General features: G+C 41.7%; 1 protein-coding gene across 9 annotated transcripts in view; it reads right to left on the bottom strand.

The window, feature by feature from the left end:
- The window catches only part of LOC104847180 (zinc finger protein 789-like), a 30,909-nt gene extending 9,765 nt beyond the window's left edge, over positions 1–21,144 (bottom strand). The window contains exons 1-3 of one of the 9 annotated variants that reach the window (XM_064294874.1): positions 20,713–21,136; positions 20,421–20,471; positions 9,060–9,137 (exon numbers count right to left, since the gene is read on the bottom strand). In XM_064294874.1, coding sequence (XP_064150944.1) covers positions 9,060–9,092 — 33 coding nt within the window. In that variant the 5' untranslated portion in view covers positions 9,093–9,137; positions 20,421–20,471; positions 20,713–21,136. Of the gene's footprint in view, positions 1–9,059; positions 9,138–9,509; positions 13,013–20,420 lie in introns of those variants that run through there. The other 8 variants (XR_010323518.1, XM_064294876.1, XM_064294878.1 and 5 more) reach the window with 8 other exon arrangements.
- Between the last annotated feature and the right edge of the window lie 3,243 nt (positions 21,145–24,387).

Genomic DNA, 24,387 nt, shown 5'->3' with positions numbered 1-24,387 from the left:
GAATCTTGTAAATTTTAAATTGACACTAGTACCACCCTCTATGCCATTAACCCTACATATTTACAAAAACCTCTCCCTCAGAATACTAAAACTTCTAAGGTTATGGGGTTGTCTTAAGTCATCTAGTGCTGCTATAACAGAAATACCACAAATGGATGGCTCTAACAAAGAGAAATTTATTCTTTCACAGTCTAGTAAGCTACAAGTCCAAATTCAGGGCATCAGCTCCAGGGGAAGGCTTTCTCTGTTGGCTCTGGAGGAAGGTCTGTATCAACAATCTTCTTGCAGTCTAGGAGCTTCTCTGCACACTCAGGTCCAAAGGATGCACTCTGCTCCCGGCACTGCTTTCTTGGTGGTATGAGGTCCCCATGTCTCTCTGCTTGCTTCTCTCTTTTATATCTCAAAAGAGACTGGTTTAAGACCCTATCTAATCTTGTAGATCTCATCAATGTAACTGCTGCTAATCCATCTTAACAACATCAGTGATAGGATTTACAACACACGAAAATCTCATCAAATGACAAAATGGTGGACAACCACACAATACTCGAAATCATAGCCTAACCAAGTTAACACATATTTTGGGGGGAGACAATTCACTCCATGACAGGGGATTACTAATAAAGAACAGAGTTTAATCCACTCTAAACCTGTCCCCATATCCCTTGGTTCTATAAAGTGTTTACATACCTTTTTACTCAATAATGATATCCTAGTTAATTTAGGGTTTGGAAACCCTGGTGGTGTAGTGGTTAAGCACTATGGCTGCTAACCAAAAGGTCGGCAGTTCAAATCCACCAGGTACTCCCCGGAAACTCCATGGGGCAGCTCTACCCTGTCCTATAGGTTCACTATGAGTTGGAGCAGACTCAACAGAACAGGTTTGGCTTTTTTTTAAGTTAATTTAACAGGAAAAGAGTCGTTATCTAAATGGAATTGTTATATACAATTCGATCAACAAGGAGAGACGCTGCCTGATGGCCACCACGAGGCTGAAGGGACTTCATCAGAAGCTTTATGCTATTTACAGGCACTTAGCATGTCTTCAGAAGAGAACAGTCCTTCCACTTCTTCTATTTCTTTAGATGATCTTTCCTCTATGGAAACTCTGGTGGCACAGTGGTTAAGAGCTACAGCTGTTAACCAAAAGGTCAGCAGTTTGAATCCACCAGGCACTCCCCGGAAACCCTATGAGGCAGTTCTACTCTGTTCTTTAGGGTCGCTATGAGTCGGAATCGACTCGACGGCAACGACAACAGGTACGAGGGCTTGCAAATCAGCATCTGGATGATCAGTATATATTTACACAGACTCACGGTATGGTTTTAGGCTTATCCATGATTTTGCGATGTTATAGAACCAAAGGGGGCTCCTAACCTCTTCAGGGTCCCAAATTAAGAATGGCCCCTTAGTGGGTGACCTCTTAGAAGCCTTTTGTGTTTCTGTGATATCCAAGCCCATCAACCTAAATACCCCAACAGGAAATTAAGGGAAACAACTTAGCTGATAGCACAGAAAAACAGGCTGCTTCACAACATCTTGTTTTAAAGGTACCCCACAATGTCTTCATCTATAATTGAGACAGTTCTAATCTCAATCATGGTAAAAAGGAGGAATATAATTCACAACAAACGAATGGATATAATCATGACATTTATGCGGCTTTACAGCTGTTTTCAGACACCAGCAAGTGGAGACTCGGGAAAAAGCTGATTGCTATTAATAGCCACTAAGTTATGAGTCTCCCCAGTGGCACAGAGATTAAAAGCTACAGCTGCTAACTCAAAAGGTCAGCAGTTGGAGGCCACCAGGCACTCCCTGGAAACCTTATGGGGCAGTTCTACTCCATGCAATAGGGTTGCTATGAGTCAGAATCAACTCGACAGCAATGGATTTTGTTTTTTAAGTTATCAGGAGGCCCTACTAATACCACTGTCCCACTGAAATTTTTGCATGTTCCCATGATTCCAAGCTTACGTGAACAAGCACATTCAAGACAAGATGAGATGACTGCTATATTACAAAAACATTGGGGGCGAGATTTTTCTGGAGCTGCAGAACATGTTTCTCATTGTCCTACTTGTTCTCAACATAGTATTTTAGCTCCTGTAATTAGAGATATCCTTAGCCGTGATCATGTTAACAAAGATCCTTCTTATCCTTCTGAGCTACTTATAGAAGATGACTGTACTTCTGATACAATTTCATTTGAACACCTTTTTGTAAATCAAAGGTTAGCTTCAAAGGACGAAACTGAGATGTGGAAAAAACATGACTGTTCCAAGGAATCTACTTCCAGGGTATGGATGGGACCTAACCAGTTGCCTGCTCTTCCTAAATCTCTCCAAATCCCCATAATGAAGGCTTACAAATGAACTCCCATTTGGGAAGGAATAAAATGATGGTTATGTCAAAGAAATATTGGTGGGGACACTTTCTTGAGGCCACTGATTATACTACCTCTCACTGCTCTACATGTTCACAATTTAATTCAGGCAAACCATATTAAGTCCCGCCTACGACATACCCCTTGCCTTCAAGGCCCATGCTCGAATGTCAGATTGATTTTATCCAACTTTCACCAGCCAATGGATACAAATTTATGTTGCTAATGATGTGTAGACTTTCTCACTGGATGAAAGGCTTTTTGAGCCACTGAGCTACTGCAAACTTTGTAGCTAAGCAACTCCTTGAAAATATTATCTCTACCTGTGGAGCCCCAAAAACTCTTTGCAGTAATCAGGGTACTCATTTTACTGGCCTAGTTATAAGGAGATATGTAAAATTTTCCCAATTCTTCAGAGGCTCCATTGCCCTAACCACCCTCAATCATCGGACGTGGTGGAAAAACTAATGGCATCATAAAAACTCAATTGGCGAAACTCTCTGCATCCTACACCTGGCCTGGACCCAAGTCCTTCCCTCTGTCCTCACTTTAAGATCTACTCCCTTTGGATGACACAAGTTGACTCCCTATGAAATCATTACTGGATGGCCTAGGGCTCTCTCTTATTGGTCAGCCTGGATTGACTCCAATTTAATTCAAACTAGTATAATGAAATACTGTCAGCCTTTAATAGAGTACTCCAAGGAGTACTCTGCCCAGGTAAAAACTGCTTTTGATAACTGAAACCAGACTTGCCATTATCTGCCTCCTGTTAAACCTGGAGATTGTTTATTAGAAAAGACATCAATTGAAAAACTCCCTTGAGCCTCATTGGAAAAGGCCACACTTGGTGTTATGGATTGAACTGTGTCACCCCAAAATGTGTATCAACTTGGCTAGGCCATGATTCCCAGTATTGTATGATTGTTCACCATTTTGTCATCTGGTATGATTTTCCTGTGTGTTGTAAATCCTACCTCTTTGGGGCTTTGGTGGTATGGTGGTTAAGGCTGGCAGTTTCAATCCACCAGCTGCTCCTTGGAAACTCTACAGGGCAGATCTACTCTGCTCTATACGGGCACTATGAATTGGAATCGACTCGACAGCAACAAGTTTGGTTTTTTATGGTGTGATGTTAATGAGGCAGAATTAGAGGCAGTTACGTTAATTGAGGCAGGACTCAGTCTACAAGATTAGGTTGTATCTTGAGTCAATCTCTTTTGAGATATAAAAGAAGTGAGCAATGAGACAGGGGGACCTCGTGCCACCAAGAATGAAGAGCCAGGAGGGGAGCACGTCCTTTGGACCCATGGTCCCCGCACTGAGAAGCTCCTAGACCAGGGGATGATTGATGACAAGGACCTTCCCTCATAACCAACAGAGAGAGAAAGCCTTCCCCTGGAGCTGGTACCCTGAATTCAGACTTCTAGCCTCTTAAACTATGAGAGAATAAATTTCTTTTTGTTAAAGTCATCCACTTGAGGTATTTTTGTTGGATAAGATAAAATTTGGTACTGGGAGAGTGGGGTGCTGTTCTAACAGATGCCTAAAATGTGGAAGTGGTTTTGAAAATGTGATTGCTTAGAAGTTGGAAGAGTTTTAAGGTGCCTAAGCTTGGAGCCCAGGTGGCGCAGTGGTTAAGAGCTATGGCTGCTAACCAAAAGGTCAGCAGTTCAAATCCACCACCCACTCCTTGGAAACACTATGTGCAGTTCTACTCTGTCCAACAGAGTTGCTGTGAGTCAGAATCGACTCGAAGGCAACAGGTTTGGTTTTGGTTTAATAGTAAAAGCCTAGATTGCCTTGAAGAGACCATTGGAGGAATTATGGATGTCAAAGGCAATTCTAGTGAAGACTCAGGAGGAAGTGCGGAGAGCTGTAACATCGGAGACAGAGCAGACAGTGAGAAGCAGCAGCAGAGAAATGGCAGCAGCAGAACCAGGAGACCTGTGTGGGACAGCGCTGGAGCCGATCCATGGAGAAGGGCTGAATGCCTTCAGCCAGGATGCTTCCTGGTAGAGTGGGGTGAGCATCTAGGCATTTATCAGTGGAGCTAGACTTGCTGACCCAGGGAGTAAGAGAGCTGAGTGCCTTTTGGCCAAGGTTACTGGTGGAGTGGGATGCCTCTAGACACTTACCAGTGGAGCTAAAGAGCTATGAAACACTTGCCCAAGCAGGGCAGACTCTGGGCTGGCCCAAGAGCCTGAGGGGCCAAGAGGCCAAGGAACCAGAAGCTGAAGAACACAGGAAGCAGTGCTGCCTCAGTCTCAAAGGGCAGGGCCACGACCTCTGGGGTCTCAAAGGGTGGAGCCATGGCCTCTGGGGTTTCAAAGGGTGGGGCCACGGTCTCCTAGGTTTCAAAGAGCCATATCTTCATCAACTCAGTTCTGGAGTGCAGGGCTGACTTTCATGAGTGCCGGCAGGACGGGGCCAGATCTGTTGTCCAAATCTGAGGGGGCAGGGCTGCTACGCCCAAGGGGCAGAAAATGGAGCCTTCTAGGGCCAAGGGAGCAGGGTAGCCACTCAGATGGACTAGAAGAACGGGGCTGCCCAAATCCAATGGAGCAGAGTTGCCATTCCAGTGGGCCTGGAAGGTGGAGCTGAAGCCCAGGGCTGAGTGGCCTCCACCCAGAATCCAGACACTGTTGCCAACACCCATAGTCTGGAGGGCAGGGCCACTGCCTAAATGGTCTCATAGAACAGAGGATTATTTTCAAGTCTTGAGAGCTAATGTAATTTGTCCTGCTGACTTGCTTGGTGCCTTTTATGCCTTTTTTTCCCTCCAATTACTCCCATTTGTAATGGAAATGTCTACCTTGTGGCTGTTCCACCACTGTACGTTGGAAGCAGATAATTTGTATTCTAGATTTCACAGATGAAGAGAAATTTTTGGATTTTGTAGTGACAGTTGATTTAAGACTTTCACTATGATATGATAGGGCAAATGTGTTTTACATGTGGCAAGGACACGTATTTTTGGGGCCAAACGGTGGAATGGTATGGACTGAACTGTGCCTCCCAAAAATGTGTGTGGTAAATCCTAACCCCTATACCTGTGGTTATGAGTCAGAATCTACACAAGGGGTTTGTTTTGTGGTTTTATACCTAAGCTTAGAATCACCTTTGAGAATTGGTTTTCTCTGTTATGTTAATGAAGCAGTATAAATGTAGGGTGTGCCTTAAGTCAATCTCTTATGAGATTCAAAGAGAGCAAATTAATCAAGCAGCAAGCAAGCAGAGATGGGGGAAGATAGAGGTCATGTTACATGAAAATCACCATGTTTGCCAAGAAATAGAAGCTGAAAAGAGACCTCCCCTCAGAGCCCACAGAGAAAGTCTTCCAACAGAGCTGGGTCTCTGAACACAGACTCCTAGCCTAAACAGTGAGAAAATACATTAAAGCCACTCATTTGTGGTATTTCTGTTATAGTAAAAGGACTAGATAAATAAGATAGGAGGGTTCCCAGCACAGAGCTTCCATGTCACAAAAAAAGATGCACTACCCTCCCATGTGTGATGTCTTTCACCAACTAGGGAGGCATCTGTGTCCACAGGTTTTATTGGGGGGCTCATTAAATAATGCCAACTCCAGACTTTTCCACTGAGGTCAGCTGATATCACAAGGCGATTACGAGATGATTACAAGGTTAATATTACACCTTAAGTGTTTCTGTTCTGGCCAGCCCCTACCCAAAAGTCACCTCATTAGCATAACCTCCTAGGTTAGGTGTGGTCTAGAGCCCTCATCAAAGACATTTATGATTACTGGGGAAATCCCAAGGCTTTTTTTTAGAGGTTTTCTCTCAGGAACCAAGGACAAAGACCAAATTCTTTCCGTAAAGCTAATGTAAACCCCACACAAGTGCTGAAGAATAAAATTACTTAATCACCCATCTAGATATCTCTACAAATTTATAGTTTTATATTTGGGCCCTGAATGTCGCTCAAAAATTCTTGCTCTCGTATTCCTCACAAATGGTATGCTATACCTTTATCACTCTTGTTCCTTCAACAAGCATCTATTGAACACAAATATGTGTCAGCCGTTGTGTTGTATGCCAGGAATAATTAAGTAAGTAAGTAATTAATCAATTAATTAATGTTACAGCTCCTGCTGTGGCCACGGGATATAGCTTCTCAGGTTGTCTATGCCACAACTCTAGAGAACACCATTCACGTCACCGCTGTGTAAGTAGCGTCCCCTGGAGTTGCTAAGCACACAACCTGTACAATCCTAGAGAGGCCCTAGTCCCTGCTTTTGAAAGTGAACTGTCCAAAGGGGGAAGACTGAGACCTAAACATGGGAACAATTCAGTGAACAATTACACAAGGAGGTAATCAGAGGGGCCTGTGAGGACACGGAGAAGTACAAAAATTGTTTACCCCACCTCCTTCCTCTCAGAAGGCACTGCCAATCCCTTCCCAGGAAATAATCCATGGGACATCACGTGCCCTATGCTCTTTAATTTCCCTCTCCACACTCCGCTAGATATCACCTGAATTTTTATCCATCCCTCCCTTTTGTCTCAGAGAAAGATACTGCGCTACTCCTAGTAACCCCTCCTCCCCTGACTTTGAGTCCATTCTCTCATGTCTCCTCCAGAAAAACGATTCTTCCTCTTCTATATTTTTATTCTCCTTCCCCCCTTCATTGGTTCTTTGCCCTTAGCCTGTAAAAATGCTAAAATCTTTTCTATCTTTAAAAAGATGTTCCTTGCTCCTTCTATCCCAACTTGTTACCACTTTCTCCTTCCCTCACTGGACATGCCTCTGTAAAAAGCACTCTACATGCTCACCTCCTAATCATTCCATGACCCATCATCTGGCTTAAACCTTCATCATTTCTCTGAAACTGTTCTTCTAAGCCACCACAGTGACTTCATACTTGGGAACACAGGCAAGAGTGATTTAGTTAATGCTACCTGAGGACGTCAGAAAAGATTTCCAAGAAGATGTTTTTTGACTCTTAAAATATGAGTATGTATTCTCAAGTGGGATTAATCCCAGGAATGCAAGCGTGGTTTAACATCAGAAATTCAATCAATGTTATACATCACATTAACAGAACAAAAGAAAATGATTATCTCAATAGATGCAGAAAAAGTGAGTGACAAAATTCAACACCCTTTCGTGATTAAAACACTCAAAAAGACAGGAATAGAAGGAAAATGCTCAATATAATAAAGGGCATTCATGAAAGACCCACAGCTAACATCATACTCAATGGAGAAAGACTGAGAGCTTTCTCATTAAGGTTACAGGCAAGACAGGAATGCCCACTCTCATCACTGCTATTCAACAAGTTTCTGTAAGTTCTAGCCAGAGCACTTAGGCTGGGAAAAAAAGGAAAAGGAAAAAAAAAGGTATCCAAATTGGGAAGGAGGAAGTACAACTATCCCTCTTCCCAGGTGTCATGATCCTGCATAGAGAAACCTCCCCCCAAAGAATTCATAAGAAAGCTATTAGGATAAATGAATTCAGCAAGGTGAAAAAATCAGTAACACAAAAATCAGTAAGGTTTCTACGTATCAAAAATAAGCAAGTGGAAAAGGAAATTAAGTAACATTACCATTTACAATAGCATCTAAAAGAATAAACCAAAAACCAAACCCACTGCTGACAAGTCAAGTCTGACTCACAGCGGCCCTAAAGGACACAGTAGAACTTTGCCAAAGGGTTTCCAAAGGCTGGCTGGTAGATTTGAACTGTCAGTCTCTTGGCTGGCAGCCAAGCTCTTAACCACTGTGCCACAATGGCTCCCGAAAGAATACAGTACCCAGTAATAAATTTAACACAGAAAACTATAAAATATTACTAAAAGAAATGAAAGAAGACTTAAATAGAAGGACATTTGTTTTCCTGTGTGCAAATTCTTTGGCTGTCAGGGAAAAGCTGGAGATGAAACAGGAAAGGCAGACGGAACTTCATGATGCCTTGGAAAACAGGGACTGGAACAACATGGTCAAATTGTTACAAGTCATACTCTATCCTGTCTAAGACTGTTCCTTCAAAATCCTTGCAATGGCTTCCTAACTTGTCTTACTTCCATGTTTATAATTCAATGACATTTTTTATGTTTGAACTCAAAGTCTTCTAATCACCTCCCATAATGTTACAAATTCAATAATGAGCTTTCCTTGCAGCCTTTAATACTAACAGTTCAGAACTCATTTCCATTTCCATAAACTCCTTCAGGTAAGAGTTTACCTCCCACCTAAAAGGACAGTACCTATTTCCCAGCACAAAGGACAGGCAAGGTGCACAGTAGGTACACAACGATGCTCACCGAGAGAAACAATGAGCAAGGATGGCAATAATAGCTTAAATTTGCAGAGCATCTAAAATGTAACTACATACTATGCAAAGTATTTAACATGACTTATTTCATCTAATCCCCACAACTACTTGTGATAGATACTATCATTTTCATTTCATTTCATAGATAAGGAAATGGTGGCCCAGAGAGCTTATGTAACTGGCAGAAGGTAACACATCTAAAAAGTACCAGAGCCTAGATCTGAACCGGTCTGACTACAGAGTTCAATCTCTTTACATCGTACTTTCCAAGAGGGAAAAAGCCCCAAACTGGTAAAGAAGGTCAACAAAGGAGTTAAAGCTATACCCTGGAAGCAGTGACTACAACCAAGGACACAGAGGAGAAAGCACAGCTCACCTTCCACCTGGCTGTCAGGAGCATAGCTTCCATAGCCTGGTCTTTCAGAATCGACAGGATCCCGGTGTTCAGGCTAAACTGAAGGGTAAGATTAGGGTAAAAAAAAGATAGTGAGTAAGGCCTGCAGTAATTTGAATCTTTCTCACGAGGCAGAACTGAGACAAGGAATTCTAATAGGGCCAACGATGATGCCCTCCCAAATACCTCAGCTAAAATGAAGTCACTGTGTTTGATGCTGGACTGTGTGATGAAATGAAATAAGCTGCTAAAGTAGTCCACCCAGGTATTTCTGAAGGTAGATCAATTTACAAAGCTTTATCCAAGATGTTCTGCAGCACCTCTTATAGACTCATCTGAGAGAGTGCCAAAATGATTTTAGGACAGTTATGGGAAGTTTTAGGCTGCATATCATATACCAGGAGGTTATTATAATAAATTCAATACTGTTACCCTCAGGGCCTCTATGCAAGTGATGGGATACAGGTGATTTCCAGTTTCTTCCTGTGCTTCTATTTTCCAAATTCTACAGTGAACTTATTTTACTCTCATTGAACAAATCCACACACACAGTAAGTAGGTTTTATCTTTCTTCCTTCTGTCATTTGAAAATAAAATTAACCATCAGTTTAGCTTGGCCTGGAGACATTAATCTCCAAACTTGGCTCCCTTCCCCTAAATCTAGCCTTACAGCTCTCCAGAAAGTGAGGTCATTTCAAGTAGTATCACAGAGCTTCATCTTTGTTTTTCTAAGACTTTAAATGCTCACCTATTCCCAACCCTTCTCCTACTAACAGCCCCACTCACTAACAAGCTGACTAGGGAGGTGTTCTGGGGGCCTACAACTACCCTGTAGAAGGTCTCACAATAGCAGACCTGCTTCCTATGCTTCCTTTTCACCTGTGTACCGCAGGCACACTTCTGCAAAGCCCTGTCGGTCTTGGGGTCTGGAGCTATTGTAGAAGTAGATCCCATAGGCTCATTCTGGTACTTAGAAACGCCAACATAAATGCCAGGTGCGTATCATAAATCTTGAAATTTACATCCAACTATTCTGACAAGCTGGTGTTGAATAAAAATTAATGGCCGTTTATGCCAGGTACAAACTTCCCAAGAATAGGGAGTTTTTAAAAATGTTCTAAACAGAAGGACTTTTCCAGAAAAACCACCTGACATTGAAGGATGCTTCTGAGTTACCCTACAGATCACAAACAATCCCGACAAACGAGTACACCTATAAAACCAACCTTATAAGACTCTCCCTTTAATTAAGGAAATACTTAAGACTCGGACATTGTAACATCCCAAACGGAAATCCTCTAGATGCCTTTAAAAACTGTATACTTGGGCAGCCTCAAGGAGCTCCTCTCCACTTGCGGTTCTGACGCTACCTAACTGCAATCAGCTCTTGCTCAGTAAGCCTCACATCACTCATCAACCCTGCTGGCCACTGATTTCCTCTGTCACTGGTCTGTCATCTCCTGGGGTGTACAGGACAGCACCATTAATCATTAATTTTATGAACATTCCAAGGGTTTACTTCTCAGGGTTTGTCCCAGGGTCTGCACCATGACTCCACAAGAAGTTACTTTGAGTAAACTAAGTCCGATGCCTTAATTAACTCTCTCCTTTTGGGAGATTTTTAACTGTACTCAGATCTCTGGGGTTATTGCACTTTAGTTTAAGAAAAATTTTAAAAAGCCGTTTGTTTTCCACTAAAAATGACATGTGTTAAAGAAAAAAAGGTCCCCCTATTTGAACTTAACTTCAACCCTTCTGAGAAACTGGGCATCTCTAGTATGGGCAATTATGAGAAAAATCAGCTAAATGCTTTTTTTTTTTTAAAGGAATATTTTATTATGTTTTTGGTGAAGGTTTACATAGCAGTTTAGGTTTCCATTCAACAATTTCTAAACAACTTGTCCAGCGATACTGGTTACATTCTTCACAATGCTTGAACATTCTCATTATATCTGTTACGATTTTTCCATTAATCTAGTTTCCCCGCCCCCTTACATTCTCACCTTTGTTTTAAACTAATTGTTGACCATTTGGTCTCATACAGATAATTTTTTAAAGGAGCACAGTACTCACAGCTGATATTATTTTGTGAGCCAATCTATTATTTGGCTACAAGGTCACCTCAGGGGATAGTTTCGGTGGAAGGTTTAAAGAGCATCTCAGGGTGATAGTGTTGGGGAATCCTCCAGTCTCAACTGGTCTAGTAAGTCTGTTTTGTTTTTGTTTATTGTTTCTAAAGATTTGAGGTCGTGTTTCACATTTTCCTCCCATTCTATCATGATCCTTCTCTTGTGGCCTGATCAGAATGGTCGGTAGTGGTGGCCCAGGACCACATAGTCTTCCTGGTCTCAGCGAAGATGAAAACCATTGTTTTTGTAGAGTATTGGTCCTGTAGACTAGTTTCTTATCGAGTCTTTCATTTACTACTTTTTCTTTTGCTCTGGATGAGTAGAGTTCAATAGCTGTAACTTGGATGGCCACCTGCAAGCTTTTAAGGGCCCAGACACTACTTACCGAAGGAGGATGTAGAACATAAACCTTACGAACGATATTATGCCAATTGACCGGATGTCCCACGAGACTATGGTCCTAAGCCTTCAAACCCAGAAAACCAATCCTGAAAACTGTTCGGTTATGTCTAAGAAGTCTATGTAACTATGCACCCTATGTGCTTCACTATCCATATGTGAATATATACGAATACATACATACATGCATATATACATATATACGTATACATACATGCATATACATATATATACCAACATAAAAAAAGCCACTGCCTTCGAGTCAATTCTGACTCATAGGGACCCTATAGGACAGAGTAGAACTGCCCCATAGAGTTTCCAAGGAGCACCTGGTGGATTTGAACCGCCAACCTTTCGGTTAGCAGCCGTAGCTCTTAACCACTACCCCATCAGGGTTTCCACATATATATACATACACCTATACCAATATACATATATACCTACAAAATCAAAACCAAACTCATTGCTGTGGAGTTGATTCTGACTCACAACAACGCTACAGGTCAGAGTAGAACTGCCTCGTAGGGTTTCCAAGAAGTGGCTGGTAGATTCCAACTGCCAACCATTTTTTTTTTTGGTCAGCAGCGAAAAAGCTCTTAATAAAAGCACCAGGAGGGCTCCACACAAACACACCTGAACACATGGTTTTTGGCTGTTGTTGTTGCTGTAAAATTATATATATATCACAGCAATTACCAGTCTTTTTTTCTTGCATACACATTAGTGACGTTGTTTACCTTCGTCAAGCCATGAACAGTTTACACTCATTCGGTGTTACCTTTCCCATCACCAAAAATAACAAGGGTCTACTGTCGAGAGACATCTATCTACAACAGAAACAACACCGGAGATTGCATGATAGAATTTTGCAAGACTAATGACTTATTCACTGCAAATATCTTTTTCCAACAACATAAAGAGCGACTATACATGTGCCTCTCATTGGATGGAAAATACAGGAAACAGACTGACTACATCTGAGGAAAGAGACAATAGAAAAGCTCGATATCATCAGTCAGAACAAGGCCAGAGGATGACTACAGAACAGACCATCAGTGCTCATATACGAATTTAAGCTGAAGCTGAAGAAAATTAAAACAAGTCCACAGAGCCAAAGTATGACCTTGAGTATATCCCGCCTGAATTTAGAGACCATCTCAAGAAAATATTTGACACATTGAACACTAATGGCCAAAAAACAGATGAGCTGTGGGATGACACCAAGGACATCATCCATGAAGAAAGCAAAAGGTCATTAAAAAGACAAGCAAGAACTGTTTACAATAGCAAAAAGATGGAAGCAACCAAGGTGCCCATTAACAGATGAATGGATAATAAATTATGCTATATTTACACAATGGAATACTACGCATCGATAAAGAACAGTGAGGAATCTGCGAAACATTTCATAATGTGGAGGAACCTGGAAGGCATTATGCTGAGTGAAATCAGTCAGTTGCAAAAGGACAAATATTGTATAAGACCACTATCATAAGAACTCGAGAAATAGTTTAAACTGAGAAGAAAACATTCTTTTGTGGTCACGAGAGGTGGGAGGAAGGGAGGATGGGAGAGGGGCATTCACTAATTAGATAGTAGATAAGAACTACTTTAGGTGAAGGGAAGACAGCACACAATACATGGGAGGTCAGCACAATTGGACTAAAACAAAAGCAAAGAGGTTTCCTGAATAAACTAAATGCTTCAAAGCCCAGCGTAGCAGGGGCAGGGGGCTGGGGACCACGACTTCAGGGGACATCTAAGTCAATTGGCATAATAAAATCTATTAAGAAAACATTCTGCATCCCACTTTGAAGAGTGGCATCTGGGGTCTTAAAACGCTAGCAAGCAGCCATCTACGATGCATCAATTGGTCCATCAACCCACCTGGATCAAAGGAGAATGAACAACACCAAGGACACAAGGTGATTACGAGCCCAAGAGACAGAAAGGGCCACATGAACCAGAGACTACATCATCCTGAGACCAGAAGAACTAGACAGTACCCGGCTACAACCGATGACTGCCCTGACAGGGAACACAACAGAGAACCTCTGAGGGAACAGGAAAGCAGTGGGATGCAGACCCCAAATTCTCATAAGACCAGACTTAATGGTCTGACTGAGACTAGAGGGACCCCGGTGGTCATGGCCCCCAGACCTTCTGTTGGCCCAGGACAGGAACCATTCCCGAAGCCAACTCTTCAGACATGGATTGGACTGGGCAGTGGGTTGGAGAGGGATGCTGGTGAGGAGTGAGCTTCTTAGATCGGGTGGACACTTGAGACTATGCTGGCATCTCCTGCCCGGAGGGGAGATGAGTGGGTGGAGGGGGTTAGAAGCTGTCGAAACAGACATGAAAGGAGAGAATGGAGGGAGAGAGTGGGCTGTCTCATTAGGGGGAGAGTAATTGGGAGTGTGTAGCAAGGTGTATATGGGTTTTTGTGTGAGAGACTGACTTGATTTGTAAACTTTCACTTAAACCACAATAAAAATTATTTAAAAAAAAAAAGACAGGCAAGAAAGAAAAGACCAAAATGGATGTCAGAACAGACTCTGAAACTTGCTCTTGAACACAAGAGTAGCTAAAGTACATGGAAGAAATGAGGAAGTAAAAGAGGTGAACAGAAGATTTCAAAGGGTGACTCGAGAAGACAGTGAAGTATTGTAACGAAACATGCAAAGACCTGGAGTTACAAAAACCAAAAGGGAAGAACATGCTCAGCATTTCTCAAGCTGAAAGAATTGAAGAAAACATTTAAGCCTAGACTTGTAGTTTTGAAGGATTCTATTGGCAAAATATTGAGGAGTATTGGCAAAATATTGAGGAAGCATCAAAAGGGGATGATGGAAGACATAGAGTCACTGCACCAAAAAGAACTGGCCAATCTGCAACCATTTAGGAGGCAGCATGTGATCAAGAACCAATGTTGTTGAAGGAAGAAGTCCAAGCTGCACTGAAGGCACTAGCAAACAACAAGGCTCCAGGATTTGACAGAAAACCAACTGAGATGTCTCAACAAACGTAGCACTGGAGGTGCTCACTCCTTTATTCAAAAAATATGGAAATTAGGCTAGATAAAGAAATAAAGGGCATCCGGGTTGGTAAGGAAGAAGTAAAAGTATCTCTATTTGGAGATGACATGATCTTATACACAGAAAACCCTAAAGAATCCTTAAGAAAACTACTGAAACTAATAGTAGAGGTCACCAGAATATCAGGGTACAAGATAAACACACAAAAATTAGTTGGATGCCTCTACACCAACAAAAAGAACATCGAAGAGGAAATCACCAAATCAATACCGTTTACAGTAGCCCCCAAGAAGATAAAATACTTACAAATAAATCTTACCAAAGACATAAAAGACCTATACAAAGAAAACTACAAGACACTACTCCAAGAAACCAAAAAAGACCTACATAAGTGGAAAAACATACCTTGCTCATGGATAGAAAACTTAACATTGTAAAAATGTCTATTTTACCAAAAGCCATCTCTAGATACAATGCAATTCCAAGCCAAATTCCAACTGTATTTTTTAATGAGATGGAGAAACAAATCACCTACTTCAAAAGGAAGGGAAAGAGGCCCAGGGTAAGTAAAGCATTACTGAAAAAGAAAAGCAAAGTGGGAAGCCTTGCTCTACCTGATTTTAGAACCTATTATACCGCCATGGTAGTCAAAACAGCCTGGTACTGGTACAACAATAGATACATAGACCAATGGAACAGAATTGAGAACCCCAGACATAAATCCATCCACATATGAGCAACTGATATTTGACAAAGGCCCAAAGTCAGTTAAATGGGGAAAAGACAGTCTCTTTAACACATGGTGCTGGCATAACTGGATATCGATCTGCAAAAAAATGAAACAAGACCCATACCTCAAACCATGCACAAAAACGAACTCAAAATGGATCAAAGACCTAAATGTAAAATCTAAAATGATAAAGATTATAGAAGAAAGATAGGGACAATGCTAGGAGCCCTAATACATGGCATAAACAGTATACAAAACATTACTGACAACACAGAAGAGAAACTAGGTAACTGGGAGCTCCTAAAAATCAAACACCTACGCTCATCCAAAGACTTCACCAAAAGAGTAAAAAGATTACCTACAGACTGGGAAAAACTTTTTAGCTATGACATTTCCGATCAGTAGCTGATCTCTAAAATCACATGATACTGCAAAAACTATAAGAAGACAAATAACCCAATAAAAAAAAGGGCCAAGGATATGAACAGGCACTTCACTAAAGAAGACATTCAGGTAGCTAACATATACACGAGGAAAGGCTCATGATCATTAGCCATTAGAGAAATGCAAATCAAAACTACAATGAGATTCCATCTCACTCCAACAAGGCTAGCATTAATCCAAAAAACACAAAATAATAAATGTTGGAGAGGTTGTGGAGAGACTGGAACACTTACACACTGCTGGTGGGAATGTAAAACAGTACAACTACTTTAGAAATCGATTTGGTGCTTCCTTAAGTCAGAAATAGGAACCATTCCCAAAGCCAACTCTTCAGACAGGGACTGGACTGGACTATGGATAGAAAATGATACTGGTGAGGAGTGAGCTTCTTGGGTAAAGTAGACACATGAGACTATGTGGACAGCTCCTGTCTGGATGGGAGATGAGAGGGAAGAGGGGGTCAGAAGCTGGACAAATGGACATGAAAACACAGAGTGGAAAGGAGGAGTGTGCTGTCTCATTAGGAGGAGAGCAACTAGGAGTATACAGCAAGGTGTATATAAATTTTTGTATGAGAGACTGACGATTTGTAAACTTTCATTTAAAGCACAATAAAAATTTAAAAAATATATGGAAGATAACTATCTGGCTATCCGACTGGAAGAGATCGATGTTTGTGCCCATTCCAAAGAAAGGTGATCTAACAGAACGCAGAAATTATCTAACAATATCATTAATATCACACAGAAGTAAAATTTGGCTGAAGATAATTCAAAAAAGGTTGCAGCAGAGCATCGACAGAGAACTGCCAGAAATTCAATACAGATTCAGAAGAGGATGTGGAACGATACCACTGCTGATGTCATATGGATCTTGGCTGAAGGCAGAAAATACTAGAAAGATGTTCACCTGTGTTTTATTGACTATGCAAAGGCATGTGACTGTGTGGATCATAACAAATTATGGGTAACACTGCAAAGAATGGGAATTCCAGAACACTTAATTGTGCTCATGAGGAACCTGTACGTAGACCATGAGGCAGTCATTCAAACAGAACAACAGGTTATTAAAAAAAGAAGATATTGCATGGTTTAAAATCAGGACGGGTGTGCATCAGGGTTGTATCCTTTCACTATACTTATTCAATCTGTATGCTGAGCAAATAATCCGAGAAGCTGTATTCTATGAAGAAAAACGCAGCAACAGAATTGGTGGAAGACTCATTAACAACTGGCGATATGCAGATGACACAACCTTGCTTGCTGAAAGTGAAGAGGACTGAAGCACTTACTGCTAAGATCAGACTACAGCCTCAACATAAAAAAAAAAAAAAATTTGTTTTTTTAAAGAAAACAAAAATCCTCACAACTGGACCAATAAGCAACATCATGATATACACAGAAATATTGAAGCCATCAAGGATTTCATTTTACTTGAATCCATAATCAACACCCATGGTGGCAGCAGTGAAGGAATCAAAGGACATATTCTATTGGGCAAATCTGCTGCAAATATTTCTTTAAAGTGTTGAAAAGCAAAGATATCACTTTGAAGACTAAGGTATGCCTGACCGAAGCCATGATACTTCTAATCGCCCAGGATGCATGGGAAAGCTGGACAATGAATAAGACCGAAGAACAGCCAGAGCTTCTGAATTACAGCGTTGGTGAAAAATACCAAATATACCATGGACTGCCAAAATACCGAACAAGTCTGTATTCGAAGAAGTACAGCCAGAATGCTCCTCAGAAGCAGGATGATGAGACTTCGTCTCATGTATTTTGGACATGTTATCAGGAGGGACAAGCCCCTGGAGAAGGACATCATGCTTCCTAAAGTTGAGGGTCAGCAATAAAGAGAAAGACCCTCAACGAGATAGACTGACACAGTGCCTGCAACAATGTGTTCTAACACAGCAATGATTTGTGAGGATGGCGCAGGACTAGGTGGTGTTTCGTTCTGTTGTACACAGGGTCATTATAAGTCGGAACTGATTCCACGGCATCAGACAACAACTATCTAGGGAGTAAATCCCCCCCATCCCTGGTAACCAGCAATGAACATTAGTTTCTGTATATTTACCTGTTTGTGTCATTTCATAAAAGTAAAAACATGCAATATGTGTTTTCTTGTAATTGACTTATTTTGCTCAACATAATGTCCTCCAGGTTCATCCATGTTCCAAGATGTTTTGGGAACTTATTTTTCTTTATCGCTGAGTAGTACTCCTTATACGTAGGTAGCACATTTTACTTATCCATTCATCCGTTGCTAGGCACTTACATTGTTTCCAACTTTTTGCTATTGTGAATAGTGTTGCGATGAACACAGGTGTGCATGTGTATGTTCGTGTCACTTCTACTAGATTCCTAAGGTATATATCTAAGAGTGGAATTCCCGGATCATATGCTAGCTCTACCTCTAGTTGAGGAACTGTCTAATGGTTTTCCACAATGGCTGTACCATTTTGCATTCCCACCAGCAGTGGATAAGGGCTTCAATTTCTCTACATCCCCTCAAACACTTGTTATTTTCCTTTTTTTTTTCATCTTAGCCTCTAGTGAGAATGAGATGGTAACTCATTGTGGTTTTGATTTGCATTTCTCGGGTGGCTGCCAATGCTGAGCATCTTCTCATGTATCTGTCTGCATTTTAATATCCTCCGCATTTTAACATCCTCTTCGGTTAAGTGTCTGGTCACGTCCTTTGCCTAGTTTTTGACTGGGTTGTCTTTTTGTTGTTAAGTTGTAGAAGTTTGCTATGTATTGTAGATACGAGGCCTTTATCAGTTATATCATTCCCAAAGATTTTTTCCCAGTCTGTAGGTTGTCTCTTTACTCTTAATAAAGTCTTTTGATGAACATAGTATTTACTTTTATGAAGTCCCAGTTATGTATTTTGATTTCTGTTGCTCGTACATTTTTTGTTGTATCTGATAGTCTATTTCTGAAAAAAACTAGGTCCCAAAGCTTCGATCCTATATTTTCTTCCAAGAACTTTATGGTTTTAGATTTAACATTTAGGTCCTTGATCCATTTTGAATTAGTTTTCGTGTATGCTGTGAGATATGGGTCTTGTATTATTTTCCTGCATGTGGAAATCAACTAAGGACTTTTAAAAAATAACCATGCTAGAAAATACCCAACCACAAATGATTAACTAAACTAACCTATAGATTACAGACCGGCAGGCTTAAGGAACCAATCTGAACTGAAGCCCCACTTTTAGATAGCCCATCTTCTGCCAACTAAGCAAATGTCAACTAGTCACTGTAACCTCTCCTTTAAAAATCCTGTTTGTACTGTGTATACAAATCCAAAAAAAAAAACTCAAACCCATTGCCACTGAGCTGATTCCAATTCATGGCAACCCCTGTGTAACAGAGCAGAGCTACCCTGTAGGATTTTCTTGGCTGCAATCTTTATAGAAGCAGATTGCCAGGCCTTTCTCCCATGGCACCACTGGGCAGGTTCAAACCACCAATCTTTTGGTTAGTAGCCCAGAGCAAACTGTTTTCACCACCCCGGAAGAAGCAGGGTGTCTTACAAACAATTTTTTGTTTGTTTCTATTTTTTATTTTTTGTTATTGAGAATATACACAGAACACGCACCAATTCAACAATTTCTACATGTACACTTCAGCGACATTGATTACACTCTTCGAGTTGCACAAGCATGCAGGGTTTAGCTGAGGCACACGGGATAATTAAAAAAAAAAAAAAAAAACCCTAGGCTGCACATATCAAAAAGAAATTTAACTCAAATTAGATTTTGAGCTGACAGGGTTTACTGAAGAACAACTGTTTGCGAACAGGGGGTCTTCTCTCTGCTTAGGCTAAACCCAGCACTGGATCATAAATTACATGATGAAGTAGGCAGACTAAAGAAAGGGGCTCTCCTTATGTAAATACATTTTAAAGAAAGTCCCTCACATACAGCACAAATTCCCTAAAAATATTGTATGGAAGCCACTCTGCTTCTTAAGCAAGGAGGCACTACAAAATATGTCTTCATCAACAACTACAAGGTTAGAGCAGGGGCTGTATCCCTGTCATTACCTAAGCTATATTTATTGAATATCTACTGTGAACCACAAGGAGCCCTGGTGGTGCAGTAGTTAAGCTCTCGGCTGTTAACCCAAAGGTCATCGGTTAAAATCCACCTGCCAGCTACTCACGTGGGGAAAAAAATGTAACAGTCAGCTGTACTTCCATAAAGATTTACACCTTTGGAAACCCTATGGAGGCAGTCCTACTCTGTCCTATAGGGGCACTATCTACGGCAACGGGTTTTTATTGTGAACCAAACACGGTGCATTTATTCGCAAATCAGCATCGTATCTGTTGCCGTCGAGTCGGTTCCGACTCATACCGCCCCTATAGAACAGAGCAGAACTTCCCCATAGAGTTTCCAAGCAGCGCCTAGTGGGTTTGAACTGCTGACCTTTTGGTTAGCAGCCGCAGCACTTAACCACTACGCTATCAGGGTTTCCAGCATCATAGCATAATCTAAAAACCTACTTCTGAATATTGTGAACATCTCAGATTTATAATCACGTCTTGTTTTTCCCCCTAAAAAAAATACCGAACCAAATAACAGTACTAACCAGTCATTTATTCAACCGACTTTGTTCCTCTTCCATGCTGAAGACCTGACACTGCCGAAAATATCAAAAAGATAGTGCCACAGGTCTCGAAGACCCTCCGTGAATGCCCCGTAATGTTTCCCTAAACCCGGTGGTCTCTCGAGCACCTCGCGTTGCGGAAACCACCGTGGCTTCCCCACGGCACAGACCCCTCCCATCCAACTAGTTCCTTTCTCCCCAAACCTGCTCTGCACTTCCCACCTTCTGCTGCACTGCCACCTCCGGAAAGTCCTGAGTGGTCTTTTGTGTGTACCTGCGGTGGCCACCAGTACCGGACGCCCTTCTCCGGGCGCCCGGGCCGGACTGGAGGTCAGGTCGACCGACCTCTTCTCACCCAGTGGCCAACGTCGATTGGCCTACAGCGCCTCTCGCTCGCCCTACTTCCGTACACCCAGCCGAGCGACCCCACCTCCCGTCCCCTCTAGGATTCGCGGAGGCTTCACAACTCTCTGGTCGGCCACTTGGGCGCGTTGGTGAGTTGAGAGCTTTGGCCGTGGGCTTGAAGCCACTTGACCTCCAGGCCCTGCCTCTGCCATTCCAGCCTATTCTGGCCCTTGGGAAGTCTTGGTAACGTGTGGTTTATAAACCCAGGAGAATCACATTCAAAATTCTTAAAAGTGCTGATGGACATCCACCCCTCCCTTCCGGACCCAACGTATTAAAATGTGGTGCACTGGGTATTTTCAAAAGCTCCTCTTGTGATTCTAATGTAGGTTAACCAACCTATTAGAAAACCAAACCTGGACAGGGCCATAAAAAAAAAAAGGAAAAAAAAATGCGTGTGTGTATGTATACTTATATATACCCCCAAAAATACCCAGTGCCCTCACATTATATATAACATATAATCAGTATATAATATGCCGTTATAAATCATGGAGTATATACCATTTTTTTTACATATCGTTATACATGTGATGGCCCAACAATTAAGGTTTGACTGCTAGCTGAAAACGTGGGTTCTAACCTACCCAGCAACTCTGTGAGAGAAAGACTTGGCAATCCATTCACAAAGATTACAGCCTAGAAAACCTTATATGGCAGTCTACTCTGTCACATGGGGTCGCTATGAAATCAGAAAATCAACTTGATGTCACCTAACAACATTAAAAAAAAAAACCCGAAGTCGTTGTAGGCCAGTCGATTCCAACTCATAGCAACCTATTATATATTATATATAGTGAATTAGTATATACAGGGTATTTAACAAAAATACAAAAAGTATGGGTTTATTTGAAATTATATATTATACTGTATTATTTTTCTGTTACATAAAATGCTATTATTTAAACAAAACAATAGGATTTGTTAACGGTGGCAACTACTTGTAATTAAGAGTAGGACTAATAAACAACTAATATGTGTGAGAAGATATAATAGTTTTATAATATTTTGTTCCACTCATGCAGCAACTGATTTTAACTCTTTTAATCTCTTTATTGGATATCCAAATTTTGTTGGCTGTGTTATTCTGTGTTTTGAAGGTACATAAATGTAAAACTTTTTTTTAAGAACATAAACACAATAGGACTAATGGAACAGAGGAGTCCTGGGTACTTCAAATGTTTAACCAGCTTGGATTTTAACCAAGAAAGGTTGGAGGTTCAAGTCCATGTAAAGGCCCCTAGGAAGAAAGGCCTGCCAAACTACTTCTAAAAATCAGCTATTGAGAACCCTATGGAGAGGAGCTCTATTCCGACACACATGGAATCGCCATGGGTGGGACTCGACAGCCACTGATTTTTTTTTTTTTTTTCGTAAAACTGAATACAGGCAAGAGTAACATCCACATTGACTTGCATCTCTGCCCTTATCAAGCCCTCGTTACACTGATTTGCTGAGTCTGTTCAATGTGATAGTACCAAGCTAAATATCCTCTCAACAAAAATGTTTGGATAGGAGACAGTTTAGGACTTTGCTTACTAGCAACAGCAGGTTTTTAGATTTTTAGGAATTAATTTCAAGTTCTCCCAAATTTTCCATCCACTTTGTATTTTCAGGGTTGTTTTAGTAGACCAGCTGTCAATCGGATCCTTAAGGTCTATAAAATTTATTGTGTAGGTCACCAGTTCAAACTCATGATTACAATGCACTTAAGTTGCATACTTGAGTCACATCCCATGGGTTGACACAACAATGAATGATCCAATATTTTGAACCACAGATCATGGCTGTCAACATCAGCGGTCAAGGCAATAGTGACTGCAGAAGGTGGATAACCTCTGCCGAATCCACTTGACAGAAAAAACTGTGTTGTTTTCAGCCCCTATTTGTTGGGCTGTCCTGTGGGTTTTGTACTCCCTTCCCCCACCCTCCCAGCCTTCCATTTCTTTGCTGATTATTGGGACTGCTCTCAATCTAGGGAGGGGCTTCTAGGGATAGGGATTTTCAGTCCTGGACCCAAGAATTGCTGTTGAGTCTTTTCTGACTCATGGTGACCGCATGTGTGTCAGAGTAGAACTGTGCTCCGTAGGTTTTCAATGACTGTTTTTTTGGAAGTAAATCCCCAGGCCTTTCTTCTGAGGCACTGTAATTTAGCATCTGAGCCTGTTTACTTTAGAAAGGGGGATGAAAATCAAGATCAGCACAAAGCTGATTTCTATGAGGTGGAGCTCAGACACACCTCCACTCCCCAACTTTTTCACCTTTTCTGACATCAGCCATCCAGCCTCCCCCCACCACCACGGCACTCTTTACTTCTCTGCTGGGCTCAATAATTCATTGCAATGTCCACACCGAACTCACAGACCATACTCAATGATTATATGGTTTATTAGGGAAGTAGCAGGCTACAACTTGGGATCAGGATCAACACTGAAGTAACAGGATACAATGCAGGAGACAGAATACGGTTCTTCAATCAGGACAGTTTCCAACCAAGACATCTCTCACCTCTTTAGCTGTGCCTGCAGGCGGGCCATTCTCTCAGCCATATTCGCAGGCAGACAGCCCTTACCTCTGCCGTGGCCAGGTGACAGGACCATCCCTGGGCCTCTGCTATTTGGGCAAGGGTTACAGCACTTCAGCTCTGCTGACAAGTGCCTGGAGGCACCCTACTCCACCAGCAAGCCTACTGCCCAAAGGGTCTCAGCTCTCTCTTGCGCAGTAGGCTGGCAAGCCCACTGCAGTTTCCTCTCCCCAGTCTTCTGTTTCCACTGCTAGTACTGCTGCTGTCATTTCTCTTCTGCTGAGCTCTGCTGTGGTTGCAACTGTTTCTCACTATCCTGTGCCATCTTCAGTGTTACATCTCTCTCCTCCTGGGTCTAGTAAGTTCTCAGCCGAGGGACCGCAGGTCCAAATGACAAGGTACACTCCAGGCTCTTCTTGATGGCAGTGAGTTTCCCCCAACCTCTGCAGCATTGACCCTTATGTAAACCTACTCATTATCAATTTCGAGACACCCAACAGTAACAACATTTGCGTAGTATACTGACCAATCCCTTGCAAGATTGTGGCCCAGCCAATAACTTTTGGCAGAATCATAAACCCTAGGATGGAATGGTCATATAAGGGAAACCCATTACACCGCAGGCACCTATGTGTGTACTAGAACCATCAACTTTTGGCTAGCAGCTGAGTGCTTAACCCAGGGACTCCCAGGCAAAACTTGTTGGTTAGTCACCCTGACGGCCAGGTTCAGAACCATTATAAAGGGCATTTATGCCCTTCCCATATCTATCTCGTGGATCCCAAAAGCACATGCAGTCTCCAGAAGTATAGAATGGGATTATTTTTCTAAACAAAGATATACTAAGACAAAACAGATTTAAATGACTCTACAACTCTCTCTGGGTTCCATCACCCAAATAACAAGCAGGGCACTGTGGTGGGTGCTATGGGAGAATACAAAGAGTAATAACATTGTTCTCCACCATTTACAATCTCATTCTTAGAGGTAACATATCTCAAGAAGAAAGAGTAAAGTATT

Source organism: Loxodonta africana, chromosome 12, assembly GCF_030014295.1.
Source record: "Loxodonta africana isolate mLoxAfr1 chromosome 12, mLoxAfr1.hap2, whole genome shotgun sequence".
NCBI lineage: Eukaryota > Metazoa > Chordata > Mammalia > Proboscidea > Elephantidae > Loxodonta > Loxodonta africana.
This window is presented reverse-complemented; position numbering and strand designations above follow the sequence as displayed.